General features: G+C 40.2%; 1 protein-coding gene across 1 annotated transcript in view; it reads right to left on the bottom strand.

Annotated features, from left to right (window-relative positions):
* The window catches only part of LOC120789920 (rho family-interacting cell polarization regulator 1-like), a 16,683-nt gene extending 3,206 nt beyond the window's left edge, over window positions 1-13,477 (bottom strand). The window contains exons 1-16 of the mRNA XM_040127127.1: window positions 13,356-13,477; window positions 11,036-11,260; window positions 10,672-10,871; window positions 8,178-8,265; window positions 7,900-8,033; window positions 7,682-7,760; window positions 7,513-7,536; window positions 7,329-7,382; window positions 6,333-6,482; window positions 5,820-5,883; window positions 5,694-5,737; window positions 5,479-5,604; window positions 4,540-4,688; window positions 4,296-4,404; window positions 1,417-2,052; window positions 1,082-1,326 (exon numbers count right to left, since the gene is read on the bottom strand). Coding sequence (XP_039983061.1) covers window positions 1,082-1,326; window positions 1,417-2,052; window positions 4,296-4,404; window positions 4,540-4,688; window positions 5,479-5,604; window positions 5,694-5,737; window positions 5,820-5,883; window positions 6,333-6,482; window positions 7,329-7,382; window positions 7,513-7,536; window positions 7,682-7,760; window positions 7,900-7,991 — 1,772 coding nt within the window. The 5' untranslated portion in view covers window positions 7,992-8,033; window positions 8,178-8,265; window positions 10,672-10,871; window positions 11,036-11,260; window positions 13,356-13,477. The remainder of the gene's footprint in view (window positions 1-1,081; window positions 1,327-1,416; window positions 2,053-4,295; window positions 4,405-4,539; window positions 4,689-5,478; window positions 5,605-5,693; window positions 5,738-5,819; window positions 5,884-6,332; window positions 6,483-7,328; window positions 7,383-7,512; window positions 7,537-7,681; window positions 7,761-7,899; window positions 8,034-8,177; window positions 8,266-10,671; window positions 10,872-11,035; window positions 11,261-13,355) is intronic.
* Window positions 13,478-14,729: the final 1,252 nt, after the last annotated feature.

Raw genomic sequence — 14,729 nt, 5'->3', positions numbered from 1 at the left:
CCCTGGCACCTCCAGCCCCTGGGCCTGTGCCTGGCGGGCGTGTTCAGTGAAACTTCCATGGGACCAACATGGAAGGTCAGTGACCTGTGACCATTGCTTTATGGTTTTAGGAAACCATAAAGCATCTTGATGACATGAGATGGGAGAGATAGATACAAATGAAGGCTGGATTACACAGCTGTGTCAGAAAAAACTTTCACATCAGCCACAACAAGTACTTTCGTATCCTCATCTTTTACTTTAATCTTTCACACTGCAACCTTTGTAGCGAAGCAGTTGCTTCCATCCAGCAGGTACAAAACAACATCATTCATTTGGAGTCTTGTCTCTGGACACCTGATGAATGTAAGTCCAATTTTCACTCTATTTGGCTCTGTTTTTGGTCTTCACCAACCCCTGATGGAACTATTTGACTCTTTAGCTATTAAATTATTCACTATGTTCACCAACTAGTTGCAAACTGTGTCTGTAGAGCTTTTTCTGCCTGCTGCGGTCGAAAAACTATATGAGAGCAACGAGAGTGAACCGAAACTGTAAAGTTGGGGCCTCGACAGCCAAACAATGAAGTTCAAATCGCAAAGCTCCGTAACGCTGAGCGGAGCTGTATATTGTTGTGATAATTCTCTGTAGGTTCATAACTACTAGTGACCCCTTTCACATGGTCACATTATTTTCACAGTCATATGAGGCATTGTTATTCTAAAAATGTTGATTATAGCCGCTTTGACACTGGCTAATTTAGGCTAATTAACTAACCTGACTGGATGGTTAGCAGTGGATGTAACCATTTTGGTAATATGAGTGAACACTCCCAAGTTGGGATAACTGGAGGTTTTACTGTCCTTACCAGTCTGCCCACATTTCTTGAATGTGGCATATTTACATTAACAAGGGAATTGGAAAGTAGTTTTATTAAGCTTATTAGTCATGTGAAATGAGGATGGATAATGGAGTTTGTTTATATGATATATTTAGTACAAAGGCTCAGGGAGGAAGCAATAACTATTAGACCTCTGATAGATATTAGAGCAACACATTAACAAATATTTGTGTAAAGTTTGTGACAAGACACGACACTGACCTTCCTCCAGAGTAGAAATTCTCTTCATCATTTTCTCCTTCCTCTGTTTTTTCTTCCTCCACTTTGTTTTGGTCCTCTTCATGTTGCACATCCTCCTCTTCCTTCTCTCCTTCGTCTTCCTCTTGTTGCTCATCTTCCTCCTCCTCCTCCTCATCTTCATCAAGGTCAGAGCAATTGAGAAAGTCAAAACTTTCAAGGGCTGTCTCGACTTCGTGAGTGAAACTGGAGGAAGTAGGAAAAGGAACCTATGGAAAATCAAATGCGGGTGTTAGAAATATAACTATCTGCACATGAGACTTTACAAAAACACCAGATAGACTGATTCTTGAGCTCACCGTTGGAGCGTCCTCTGGTTGTTTTAGCTCCTGGGTGGACTGGTGTGGCTGACTGTGTGTCTCCGATGCTTCTACCTGCTGTCCACCTGCTGCTTCAGTGGTGCTGTCCTCTGTTTCTGCTTCCGCTTGTACGGACGAGTCCTCGCATGTATCATCCTCTACCTCCTCTGCTGAAACACACACTTGTGGGATGCCACTTTCAGACACAACTGCTCTCTCCGCCAACGACACAGGAGGTGCAGACGAGACGTCTGGGCATGAGCAGCTCAGGTCTGCTGAGCTTTCAGAGAGCTCAGCTGACCGGTCAGCCACAGTACAGTCTGGGCTGCTCTCGCCCACGTGGCTGTGAGAGCAGGAAGTCTGCAGATGGCCGTTAGGCACTGCATCTGTCTGAGAGAAGACCTCCCCGGCTTCTGTCTCGTCCTCCTCTTGGTTGGAGGAGAGCGACGGCGTCGAAGCGCTGGACTTGTTCGGAGTGAACGACAGCTGACTGGTGAGAGTGGTTTGCAGCATGTTGGGGGCCGTCAGCCGCTGAGCGTGATGAGCCAGCGCCGGACTGGAAGAGTCATCAGAGGATTCAGAGGAGTTGGACCAGACTGTCCCGTTATCCATTTCTCCCTGTCGCTTCAGCAGAGACTAGAAAGGAAACACAGAGAGGCGACAGATGAGAAAGAGAGAGAGAGAGAAAATAAAGTAGACTAATTATCACCGTTTATGTACACATAGCAGGCCATGATTACAGGCTTTCTGTACACGTTGGTTATCAAATTACATTCCGAAAACGCAATATACATATGATAAATACAACAGACAAATTCATTAATCCAGTGGTCCTCAAACTTTGGGTTATAGAGGCCCTGAGTAGGGGACAACCAAGGCTGAAACAATGATACGGAGTGGAACTTAAGTTAAATAAAATTTGTTTCACGTGGGACTAATAACAAGTAAGAGTAATTTCATGCTAGCTGGGCCACAAATTTTCAGGTCAGTAAGACTTAATTAAACAACAAAATGAAATGTAAAGTGCAGTGGACAGATTTTTGGCAGGTAGAAAAGAAAAACCGGTGAGGCTCATCAAGCTAAGACGTCAGTCCTGGCTAAAGTCAAGAAACACTGACGAAGTCTAACATCAAAGTAGTGGCAAAGCCTTAACTGGCACCAAGGCAACTAAACACAGCAAACATTTGCTGATTGGAGCTTTGCACATTCAGTTGCTACCTTTGCTGCATCGTATTATGAACTGAATATATTAGTTTTTAGCCTCTGTGCACACTACAATATGTGGGCAGTGGTAATATATTATTTTGGGCTCTGGTAACTTGTGATTAGTAATCATTTTTAATATCTTAATATTTTTAAATATATTTTCAATATTTTACACTAAATGTAAATTTATCAACTTTTGTTGTTTTCTTCATTGTTATATACAATAAACAGCAATCAACTAATTGAAAAAAAAAAATCACTAATGACTGACAAAGGGAGTGATCACTTCTTTAGTGTTACAAATGTTACAAATTACCATATAGTATATACAGTGTTTCTGCCGAGGAAATAAATGTCTAAAGTTTGTTGCTTTAGAATATACAATTTAAAAAAAAAAAAAAACAATCACAGCAATATACTGATACTGCAGCTGACAAAATGTCCGTGATAGTGTTCCTTCAATCTAGATTCAGTTAAACGTGATCAGGCTTTTTCTATGTGGATGCTGGATTTGGAAATTAACTGGAACAATTTATTAATTAATTGTGTAATTATTAATTTTGGTTTATGAATTATTATTGGAATTTAATTTCTGATTATTTTTTTTTTTTAGTTTGAGAACTATAAACTAAACTACATCTACATCTACATCCCAACACACCGACTGTATGGAGGTGAATCGTGGGGCTGTGCGGCTGAGTTCACAACGTAAAGATGCCGTCCTGTCGGCCACGACATCGTGGAACGCCTCCGCCAGTGAGCAGTTCTGTCTGGGCTTGCCACGAGGCACGCTCTTCAGCGAGGTGAGGAAGAGGAGGGACATATTGGAGCGCTACTCAACCACTATTAAACAGCTACAAGGACCACAGCTTCGCTCATACATACTGCTGCTGTCACACAACCCACGACTGCTATCATTCATTCTCCTCACATCAGGCCAGCCACTCCTACAATCACATGATCTAACACACAGGCCTCTGTGAAAATCCTCACACACATCGGTGCTACTGCTACAGACAAAGCAGTTGTGGAGCAGCTGAAATAGAACAAGCCAATGAAATGACAGTAATAATAGCCATCAGTAAGATAAATGGCAAATATACAGTGTGGTTATACATATACAGTATATGTACTACAAATAAAGACTTTACAGTGTTTGACTGATTTAAAAGGCTGTTAGAAACCCTAGGGCTGGTTTCACAAAGCTATTTTAAACTTGTGTGTAGTGTTAGGCCAGACTTAAGTTGTCTCTTAGAGCAGTCTAATGCAAGTTAGACAGCTGAACAAAAATAAACACTTATTTTAATGCGTCTTAGCTCTGCCACAGATCTGCACTGTGCTCAGTTTTTTTTTTAATTACAAATTTTTTGCTAGAGAGAATGGAGCTGAGCAAACTGATGTGGTTTGCACGATCAGCCATGTTTTTTAGCTTGAAAAAAAAGTTTAAATTTACCCAGAATATATATCAAATTAGTCCTACTTCAGATAGTCAATGACTAGCTTTGTGCAACGAATGAGTTCAGATGTATATCTGAAGTCTGACTGTTAGTTAGATCTAAACCACAGTCAAAGTCTGTTTTGTGAAACTGGCCACACCGGTGTAACAGCAGGTGTGATGGAGTTGCTGTAAGTGGAAAACACTGAGGTTGAATATCTCTTTTAATGCGACTCACATAAAACACCTGCTCCCGCATAGAGGGCGTGTCAGGAGGGCTCTGATTGGACAGCAGCCGTTTAGAAACTGTACTGGTGGATGATGTCTGGTCATCCTTATCAAACGGACTGAAAGAGAGAGAGTAAAAGAAAAAAAAAAATAAACACGTCAAAAAACACTTGAATAAACATGTTAAAATTGTAAAATGAACAAAAATAAAATATGCTGAGGCCATGAGAGGTGTGTGCTGCAGGTTAAAGTACCTCCAGGTGACCTCCAAGTTTAGCTTCACCGTCCCAAGGTCGTTGATGTCCACAGCGAGCGTCTGGGGGAGTGGGCAGAACAGGTCGAGCATCTCGCAGGACACACTGCCCACCACCACGTGATTGGCCAGGCTCTTCAGCTCCGTCACCTTGACAACCAAAACAGAGAAATTCCAGAGAAAAAAGGAAAATGAGAAACCGTGGGAATTCAAAAAAGACGACAATTAGCTAAAGCCTCTGACCACAGTCACAATGTGGAACATTTCTGCCAGTGTGCATGTAGTAAGTTAAAGGATAACATTGGTGATAGATTATATTTTTATTATTGTCAACAAATCCCGTGAAAAGATCAATACCAAAAATGAACTGATCCAGCTATCAAACAATTCCTGTTTAGTCAAAACCTGATATAGATTATTCCTCTGTGCCATAGACCATTGTCTAAAAATGATTAAAAACAGATCACTGAGCCACGTAATTGCACCGTGTGACATGTTTGCTTTTACAGTGAACGCAAACATTGTAGTTTACTTTGAGTTAATTTCATATACACCATCCCAGAGCCGTGAATACTCACTAAAACACCAAATGTGTATTTGGTATCTAATCCGCAACTGAAAATATTAACCAACAAATGCATATATTTACTCCTGTTAGAGTACCATTTGGTCAAAACTACAGTGCCCAGCTGTTTTAGGAAATAATTTAGCCCTTGAAAAAGAAAAAAACAGACAAAAAAAACAAACAAAAAGAAAAAACTAGGTATCTGTGACCTGTTTTTAAAGATTTATGGCTTGAGGAGGAACCAATAGGCATGGGGCCACAGACAGGTTGGGAAAGTCAGACATTGTTGGTTTTTGTCTTTTCATGAGATTTGCTAACAGCATGAAAAAATGTAGAATAATGCAGGCCTTATCCTTTAAAAAACAATTTCATTACCTTAATTGACAGCAGCTCTGTGACGAGAGGCAGGAAAATATACTCTTCGCTGTCCCATATCTGCTTGTTGCTGACTTCCATGCGACCTCGTAGCCTCCAGCGTTGCCTCCCATAACGCATTAGGACCTAATGGGGGCCAAAAACAGCTGATGTGATGCAACGGGCACAGAGACTCAAAGACAAAATCTGTGTCTACGTGCTTGAATTTGTCTTACCTCATACTGGTCGCCAACACACAGCCGTGCAAAGCCAGCAAGGCCTGAAACAACAGAGAGCAACAGAAAAATGAGAACTGGACTAATAGTTGGGATAGGAAGTCACGAGTGTAGAAAGTGACTCACCCTTCATCTTGACATGAAATTCTCCCATCTGGCTTTCTAATTCACTCTCAAGTGAGCACATATGCTACGGAGACAGAAAGAGGGAAGAGTTTACATAGTGCATCGTTTGCTATTACATTTAGACCTGAAACTATTGTCGATTAATTGATTTTTTTTTTAGATCTGCAACTATTTGGAAATTCATTAATCATTTGAGCAGTTTTTCAAGCTAAATTTCAAGAAATTCATTGATTTTAGCTTCTCTGATGTGATGACTTGCTCTTTATTTGTCCAAAAGATGCTACACTGAATATCTGTTGGTAAGACAAAACAAGCAATTTAAAGATGTCACCTTAGACTCTAGGAAATTATAATCTTAATTTACAGATTCTTAAATAGTGGATAACTCTAACACCAAATTATATTAGAATATACATGGCCCGATATCTATCTTAAGCGAAATACTAAAACAAAGTATAGCATGGAGAACCACAGCCAGCGTAAAGACTCATCGACCTCAGGTCCGTCACTTGCCTCTGTACATTCCCTGTAGCCCTTGTTGGCTTCGCTCAGGCTCTCTCTGGCCTCCTTGCTTCCTGTGGCAGAGTTAAAGGCCGCCACCATCTTACTCGCTCCATCACGCAGTCGCCGCTGTATGCAATAAGCATCATACAGCTCCTCAACCTGGAAAAGCAAATATTACACAGGTTTCAACACATTTATGTAATGTTAAAAAAAAAAGTTATTTTTATGAATTTACTTTTATTTAGTGCCTTTGTTATTTCAGGGAAAACAACTGATTTCAAACATTATATTTTTATATAATAATTACAACAGGATTCCTTGTTTTGGTTTTTTTTTTTGTCACTGATAATGTGACTTTGTGTCAGTGTGTTCTGTTTAAAGCAGCGGAACAAGCTGGGAACACAACACTGACGTAAAAACACATTATAAAAGTTGTTATGGCAAACTTGTTGCCTCCTTTCACATCTAACAGACACGAAGCAACATTACCATTCATTTGGAGTCATGTTTGTGTCAAATTAATTTAAGTCCAATATTCACTTCCGTTTTAGCTCTGTTTTGGTCTCCACTAAGTCCTGAGGGGATTATTAGGCTCTTTAGCGGTTTAATACTCCACTATGTTCACCAGTTAGTCACTAACTGTGTCTGTCCACTGTTTGGTGCCGAGTAGGTAGAGTACAGTGGGTTTTATTTAGAGCTTATTCTCTATAAACAGCTGCCAGCTGCGTCTGGAAACCACAGTGATGAGAGCAGTCAGAGTGAACCCAAACAATAAAGTTGCGGTCTGGAAAACCAAAACAATCAGCCAAAAGACGCTAAAGCTCCGCAGAGCTGAGGGGCTACAGCAGAGGCAGGTGATAACTCTCTGTGGGTTCATCACTGTGAGTGAATACTTTCCCATTACACAGAGTCAATTCATTCATTGCAAACATATAAAAATATTGAAAAGTAATATATTTAAATAGTAAAACTATGTATCTATTGATTTAATCATTTCATACACACCTTGCTGAGGTGGAATTCCAAGCGACGCATAAACCTCTCTATGGCTTTCACTTGCTACAAGACAAAAAAAACAATTATTAAACTTGACAAGCTCATACAAACTATCTTATTCTCTCTTCTACCTGCGAACAGTTTCAATGTCCTGCACTCACGTCTGTATACAACAGGTGTGAATGAAACTCACCTTATCCTGCTCATACAAAGACCCCTGCAAAATAAACAAAACAAAAAGAATCATGACATTTAGCATCACAACGCATCAAAATAACACCCTGACTGAGACGACAGCAGCCGGTTTGGTACTGAATCATAGTCAATACTGGTGTGACTGGTTTGACAACTGGGGCTCTCACCAATCGACCGTTCCTCTTGTTTTCTCTGATCTGCTGACCCAGACTGTCCAACTCCAGCTGGTGGACCTGCAAGTACGACCTGACAACAAAAAACCCATCACTGTTACTTCTTCATTTCAAGACTCAAAAGCAGTTGTATCCTGCATTTTCATTGATATTCCACCTGGCAGCCGGCCGCTGGAATCAATACAAACACTTCCTGAGATGTGTTTACTTACTGTAGGCCTCTGCGTAAGGCAGCGTAGACTTCATCCAGCCGCTCAGGCTGGGGGGTTTTAGTGGGCGGCAGTTTGGTGGATCCTGTGAACATCCTGCTTCCTTACAAGGCACGTTTCTCTTGGATCAAACAGTGCTGAGGGAGGGTGAGGCAGGGGGAAAGATAGAGCATGGGATCAGTTCTGATAAGGCCTCCTGATTATTTCAATTAAAGTACATTCAAAACGGGCATCAAGGAAACTGGCAGGACAGAGAGTGAGGCAGACAGAGTGCTGCTCACCTGCTGAGCGGAGAGATATTGGCAATACTGTAGCATACTTGGAGAGCTGAGTGTAGCACAGTGGCTTTAACAAACCAAAAGACATGTCCTGTAATTATACGAAAAGGAGACATTAGAGACAAAAATGTCTTGCTGGATCTCATACTTCACTATACCTGAAAGGAATTTTTCTCCTACTCTATGATTATCAAGGAGTCTGATAATCACAAAGGTCACTGGAGAGAAAATTGGGGAGGGGTAGAAACCACCCCTGTACTTCCTCGGTCTGGCCACGTTGTTTTGTTGAAAGTCTTGAGACGGTGAGCAACATGCATGCAGCGACGACAGTGGCCACCACTGACAACAGTAGGCAGTACAATCTGTGCTTCTCTTCCCCTTCCTTCCCTACTTCTCCACCCCCCTCCACATCCAACACCAGAGTACAGGAAGTCTCATGGCTGACTCTACACAGGAAATTCTACACAGAAGTTTGGCCCAAGAATATAAAACCATCCCTCCACTGTGTGAGTGAGAGAGTGTAAAAACTGACCCCTTTTTCTACTCTAAACTCAGCTATTAAATGTGCAGATTAGTGTGACGCCACAGTCAAGGGAAACCGTAGGAAGAGAGGGTCGTGCCTGAGCTAATGTAGTAACAAAAGAGATTACAGACTTACACCAAACTAAATCTGTCAAGCAGGAGCCAAACCCATATTAACACATGGGATATGTGAATGAGCCAGCATAGGGCAGAGCCACTGGTGGCATCTGCTCTGCATTGTCTTACACAAAACTCACAAACAGGAGAGAAATTAGTGTCTTATTATCACTGATGGGATCAAGTGTTCCACCTGTTGGAGTTGCTGTGACGGAAAACACACAGATTATGGTTTTATATGATCAAGGCCTTATTACTAGAAACAACACTGCTGATACGAGAATAAGCTGCACGCACCCTGCTGTCTTTCTAAGTTCTCCTGCCGCACAGTGAGGACGTGGGCTTGGGGTTGCACCGGGCCAGTGGTCCAGTTAAACCGCTAATCTTAGCTTCACACTGGGGGGGATTAACTGGAATCGGTCAGTTTTAGAACATGGCAAAGAAAAAGGATCCATACCAGAGAGCCTTTACAGATAAAACACCCCAACACACCACCACCTTCTGCCAAACATGCCCAAAGAACACGTACAGGACTCAGACCTGCACCCTGAGGGGGGCACAGCTATGCAAGTGCAAAGTCATCATGATAGCTCACACATACAAAGAGAGAGATGCAAATCTTACACACTCCCACCCCTCCATAAATAGCTATACATGCAGCCCACGCACTGGCTCTGCAGGCTTGAGTAATATTGACAAAAATGAGTGCCAGTCGCCCGGTTTTCTTTCTGTCAGATGTACTTTTATCCCTTTCCTTACATTAGAGATCATTAGCTGGATTAATCCTCTCCACAGAGCAGAGTGAACAAAGAGGACACTGTTTCCAATCACCTCACAAGACTGGAGTTTTGTTTAAAAAAAAGCCTTTCATGCACTCACTGCATGCACAAGCACATATGGCCTTGCTCAGGCAGTAGTTTGGGCCTACAACAATCTCAGAATCATTATTACTCATTGGTTACTTCTGATAAATGAATCAACGACTATGTAAATTGAATAGGGCTGCAAACAGCTATTATTTCATCACAAGCTGAATTTTTAATTAACCAACTGACTGTTTAGTCGATACATTGTCACAAAGAAGTAAGAAATGTCCATCTCAACAGACAAACAAAACAGAGAAAGATCTTCAACCTAAAACGGTATGAATCATATAAAAGCATCAAATCCTCAAATTGAAGAAGCTGGAATGAGTCAATCCCTGGTATATTTCCTTGATTAAAGACCTAAACTATTGATACGTTATCACAATAGTTTTCAGCTGATGGACTAATTGAATAATTTTCTGAAAGTTTCAGCACTACAACCGTATGATGACAAATTAGATGGACGTGACCAGTTAAAATTTATTTATTCTGAACAGTTGCTAAGAACCTGTGTTCGGTGTATTATAATGCAAAATGGGGAAAAGAAAGTCATGTATGCGAAGCTATAAGTAGCATTTTTCCTCTTCTTTTTTTACTTTATAAGTGACAAAAGATGAATCATAATCCTAACAGAAAATTATTAATTTCCTGTTTATCAGCTCATCCACTAATCGAATAATCATTTCAGCACAGATTTTTATTTATTTATTTATTTATTTATATGTATGTATGTAACTGGACATTTGGATTCAGAGAGCACTGGTGTAGATATAAACAACTATGTAGCTCACATCCTATTAGACAAGTGTCCATCCAGACTTTGTGGGTCTCAGTGTGTGTTTGAGGAGGAAGAGGAGGAGGAGGATGAGGGGAAATGGTGTTACAATAAAATGCAACCACCTCTGTTCCAGATTACTGGATTAGCCTAACCCGGCGGCAGCAGGCCATTGAGTCGGATAAACACACTCACACATCACAGCCGTGCTCTTTACCTCGGATAAAGACGGAGCTCAACCAGCGAACTTGTGAAACCGCGTCGAGCCAGATTTTGTATTCCGCACATATCCCACCCCAGCCCCCGAAGCTCATCACAGGCCACAAAAAAAGTCCACTCTCGTCCAGACCAGGACCCCGAAACGCCCTCTTCCCTTAAAGTATCGGTCCACCAACTCACAGCAAACACCAAAAACCGCTGGGAAAACGGAGATAGGGTCAATCAGAGCCAGCTGCTGGACACAATTTCGACAACATCACAGGAAAGCAACTTCACATCGGACGGACTCATCATGCCCATGTAGAGAAAATTTTAACAGGATTCCTTGTGTGACCTTGGCGATAAAAGCAGCGGCCTCCTACCTCTGCTTCAACGTCCGACAACCCGGAGAGTATGACCGTAGTCCCATTTCCAACTCGATGCTCCACACAGTTTGCAGAGGTTTACAGTTATTCTGGGCGCTGTCCTTCTCCTTGATTTCGCAGTTTTTTGTGTCCACAATCAAAGCAGCAGCAGTTACCAAAAACAACCTCCGGCCGACAGTTTTTCAGTATAAGAGTGTGTGTCCCCCGAAGCTCAATTTGCAGCTGGTTTAGAAGCACAAGCATGCAAACATGGATGAAATAATAATAATCGCTTTATTTGTGTAGCATTTTCTAAAAGAAAAAGTCAACAAAGAAATTCACAAAATACAAAAAAAGAAAAGGTAGCAAGGCTAAAACAATAACAAAATTCCAATAAGGACATGACATCAATACAGAGATAAATATATACCTGAAGTAGTAAAGGGAAGGAAGCTAAGACAATAAAATAAATAATAAAATACATAAAATAGAACTTAGTTAAAAGATAGTATGTTGACAGGTTGCTGACTTAAAGTCTCGTTCATTTTTAGAAATCACAGCTACATTTCTGATTTAACAAATGTAGCAACAAACCATGTTATGTATAACAACACTGATGAACTTTTCTGTGATATTTGCATTGGCTACCAAATATAAAGACTCATGCAAACATTGCATGATCCAGATGGGTCTCGCTGGGACAGACCCACTACACTTGTTGTGCATAAGAACCCTTAGACTAAGCTACCTCAGATGTCTGAAGCCAGCAAGGATGCAGATCCTGCATGTGAAAACTAGTGGAGGAATGCAACTAAGTACATTTACACAGGTGCTGCACTTAAGTACAAATTTTAGGTATTTGTACTTTACTTGAGTATTTCCATTTCATGACATTTAATACTTCTACTCCACTACATTTCAGAGGGATATATTGTACTTTTTACTCCACTACATTTATCTGAATGCTGTTATTAGTTAAGATTTTACATACAAAACAATATGAAGAGTTTATAAAATATGATGCCTTTTAATAGATTAAACTACTTAATAGTATATAAAATTAGAGCTCAAAAGATTAGTCAGTTGACAGAAAGTAAATCGGCAACTATTATGATAATCCTTTAATTAATTTTTCAGGAAAAATTCCAAACATTTCATGGTTGCAGCTTTTCAAATGTGATGATTAGCTGCATTTCTTTTTAATAATTATGAGGTTTCAACAATTGGTTGGATAAAAGAAGCATTGTGAAGCTTTCATTTTGTGCTCTAGGTAATTATGATGGCATTTGTCACTATTTTTTGAAATTTTTGTAAACCAAACAATCAGTTGATTAAATGGCAGCTCATTTTTTTTATATAGGACTGCAAGTAATTGATTCAACTCAACCAACTTCAGCAGTAGAATGTTAATTACACAATAACGCATAAGTACTAGCAATCTGTTGATATCATGTATAATAGTCACAGAGGCCATTTGACTGCATTGAGTACTTTTGTTTAATATTTTAAGTATATTTTGATGATTATACTTACTTAATTTTACGTAAGCAACCGTTTTCAATACAGGGCTTTTACTTGTAATGGAGTATTTTAACAGAGTGTTATTCGTATTTTACTTGAGTAAAATATCTGATTACTTCTTCCACCACTGGTGAAAACACAGTTTAGACCATTACACTCTCATGTACACTGGTCCCAAAATCTAACTTTGAGTTAAAGCGCCACTTTTATTTTGAAATGCCGTTCCTCCAACCGGAAATCGTGTTTCGGCTAGTTGCTGTGGCAACAAGGATGTCCCTCAGCCTGTCACTGTTTTGTCCGACCCTTGCTGCCTGTGCTGCGCTGGCGACGCCACGGTGAATCCAACGGAAAAAAACAGGCACAATGTTTCCGATGGAGAGGAGGGAGAGAAAGTACCGACCTCTCCCAGAACAATAGCAGTCACCCGAGAATGGCCCTGTAAAACGTGTGGGTTCAGTTTTAGCCGTCAAATCTGTCAGGTGCGACAGCTCCGAGGGCCGATTGTCCAAGTTTCACCGAGCCGGGGAGGGGGCGGCGATGAAGGAAAGCATGTGGCGCTTTTCCCTCCCGATTTCCTACAAAACAGGACGTGGTAGCTGGCAAAAAAAAGTGCTGCTATTAATCTTCCATATTAACGCTAGTTTTGTAGCTGCCCGTTTACAGTTTGAAACTAAACTGCAGACTTTATAGAATTTATACAACAGAAATTTGGAGTGAATGTAACGGAACATTCAAAAGACAGAAGTCAAATATCAATACCGACACCAGTTCGGTGCAAGTGTAAAACTGTCCTGCCTCTATTAATGTTTGTCGTTACCGGGCGTTAAAACGTTTTGAGTCCAGTTGTACCGGTCCATTTCTTGGTCAAACAACGTTTCAGCTAGCTGCTATAATAACTGGCTTTAGCTAACGTTAAAGACGACACTTAAGTTAGCTTCCGATTCGGCAGTTAAGGGAAGCTTAACTAACAATTCTGGGTGACCGATTCTCCGTTTTTTGGGTTGTTTTTTTGCGTTTTAATAAATAGAATAAAGTTTTGAAAAATCTGAAAATGTGTTTTGTAGTGTATTTCGTTTGTCTCGGATATTCTAGTCCAGATTTGAAAAGTCTTAAGTATAGTGGTTTTTGATCTAGACCTCGTCCAATGTGGTCTGGTTGTGAAAAAAAAAAAAAAAAATCAGTGGAATATCCCTTTCTTGCTTTCGTAAATATTATAAAGTTTTCAAAAATTTCCTAGTGTGGTTCAAACAACGTTAAGGCTTTATAACTATCGTGTCTAACGCTATTTCACAACAGCAACAGATGCAAAAACGGGGGAATCGGTTGCTCAGTATTGTAAGCTAAGTTTCCTTTAATTTTCCCCTTTAACTGCTGAATCAGGAGCGTGGGACTTGTAAAACTACTGCATGACCAGGAGGTTCCCAAACCTCAGGAACCACGGAGACTCAACGTTTCTGTGTCGTCAGGATAAACAAAACAGATGGAGCCAACTACTTCACAGACGAATAACGCAGGTTGGGAAAGATTTTAAGATGAAAGAAGCCCTGAAACTATTAAGGAGAACACTGCAAATAAGTTAAATATCGTTTCCTCATCTCATGTCATCATACATTTGTTAGATAAAATTTAGCTACATGCAGTGATGGAACGTAACTAAAGTATATTTACCCAAGTACTATACATCAGTACCAATTTGAGGTACCTATACTTTACTTGAGTATTCCATTTTGTGCTACTTTATACTTTTAACTCGACGACATTTCAGAGGATAACATTGTACTTTTTATTGTACATTTATTAAACAGCTTTACAGATTAAGACTATACATAAAACGTGACGAGCTGATCAAATATGATGCTTTGTTATATATTAATCTACAGGACATAAAATTAGAGCTGAAATTATTAGACGATGATTGACAGAGAATTGATAGCTATTTTGAAAATCAAGTAATTTTCATGGAAAAAATACCAAATATTTCACTGTTCCAGCTTCTCAAATGTCATAAAATGGCTGTTTTTCCTCTTTTTAATGATTTTAATTTGTTTTTAACAATTTTAAGGTTTGGACTATTTGTAGGACAATACAAACATTATGAAGGTGCCACTTTCGGCTCCGGGCAACTGTGATGACATTTCTCTCTATTTTCTGACTTTTTACAAAACAATCATTAATCGAGAAAATAATCCAC

Source organism: Xiphias gladius, chromosome 1, assembly GCF_016859285.1.
Source record: "Xiphias gladius isolate SHS-SW01 ecotype Sanya breed wild chromosome 1, ASM1685928v1, whole genome shotgun sequence".
Taxonomy (NCBI): domain Eukaryota; kingdom Metazoa; phylum Chordata; class Actinopteri; order Istiophoriformes; family Xiphiidae; genus Xiphias; species Xiphias gladius.
The sequence above is the reverse complement of the archived record's forward strand: the minus strand, read 5'-3'. Positions and strand labels throughout refer to the sequence as shown.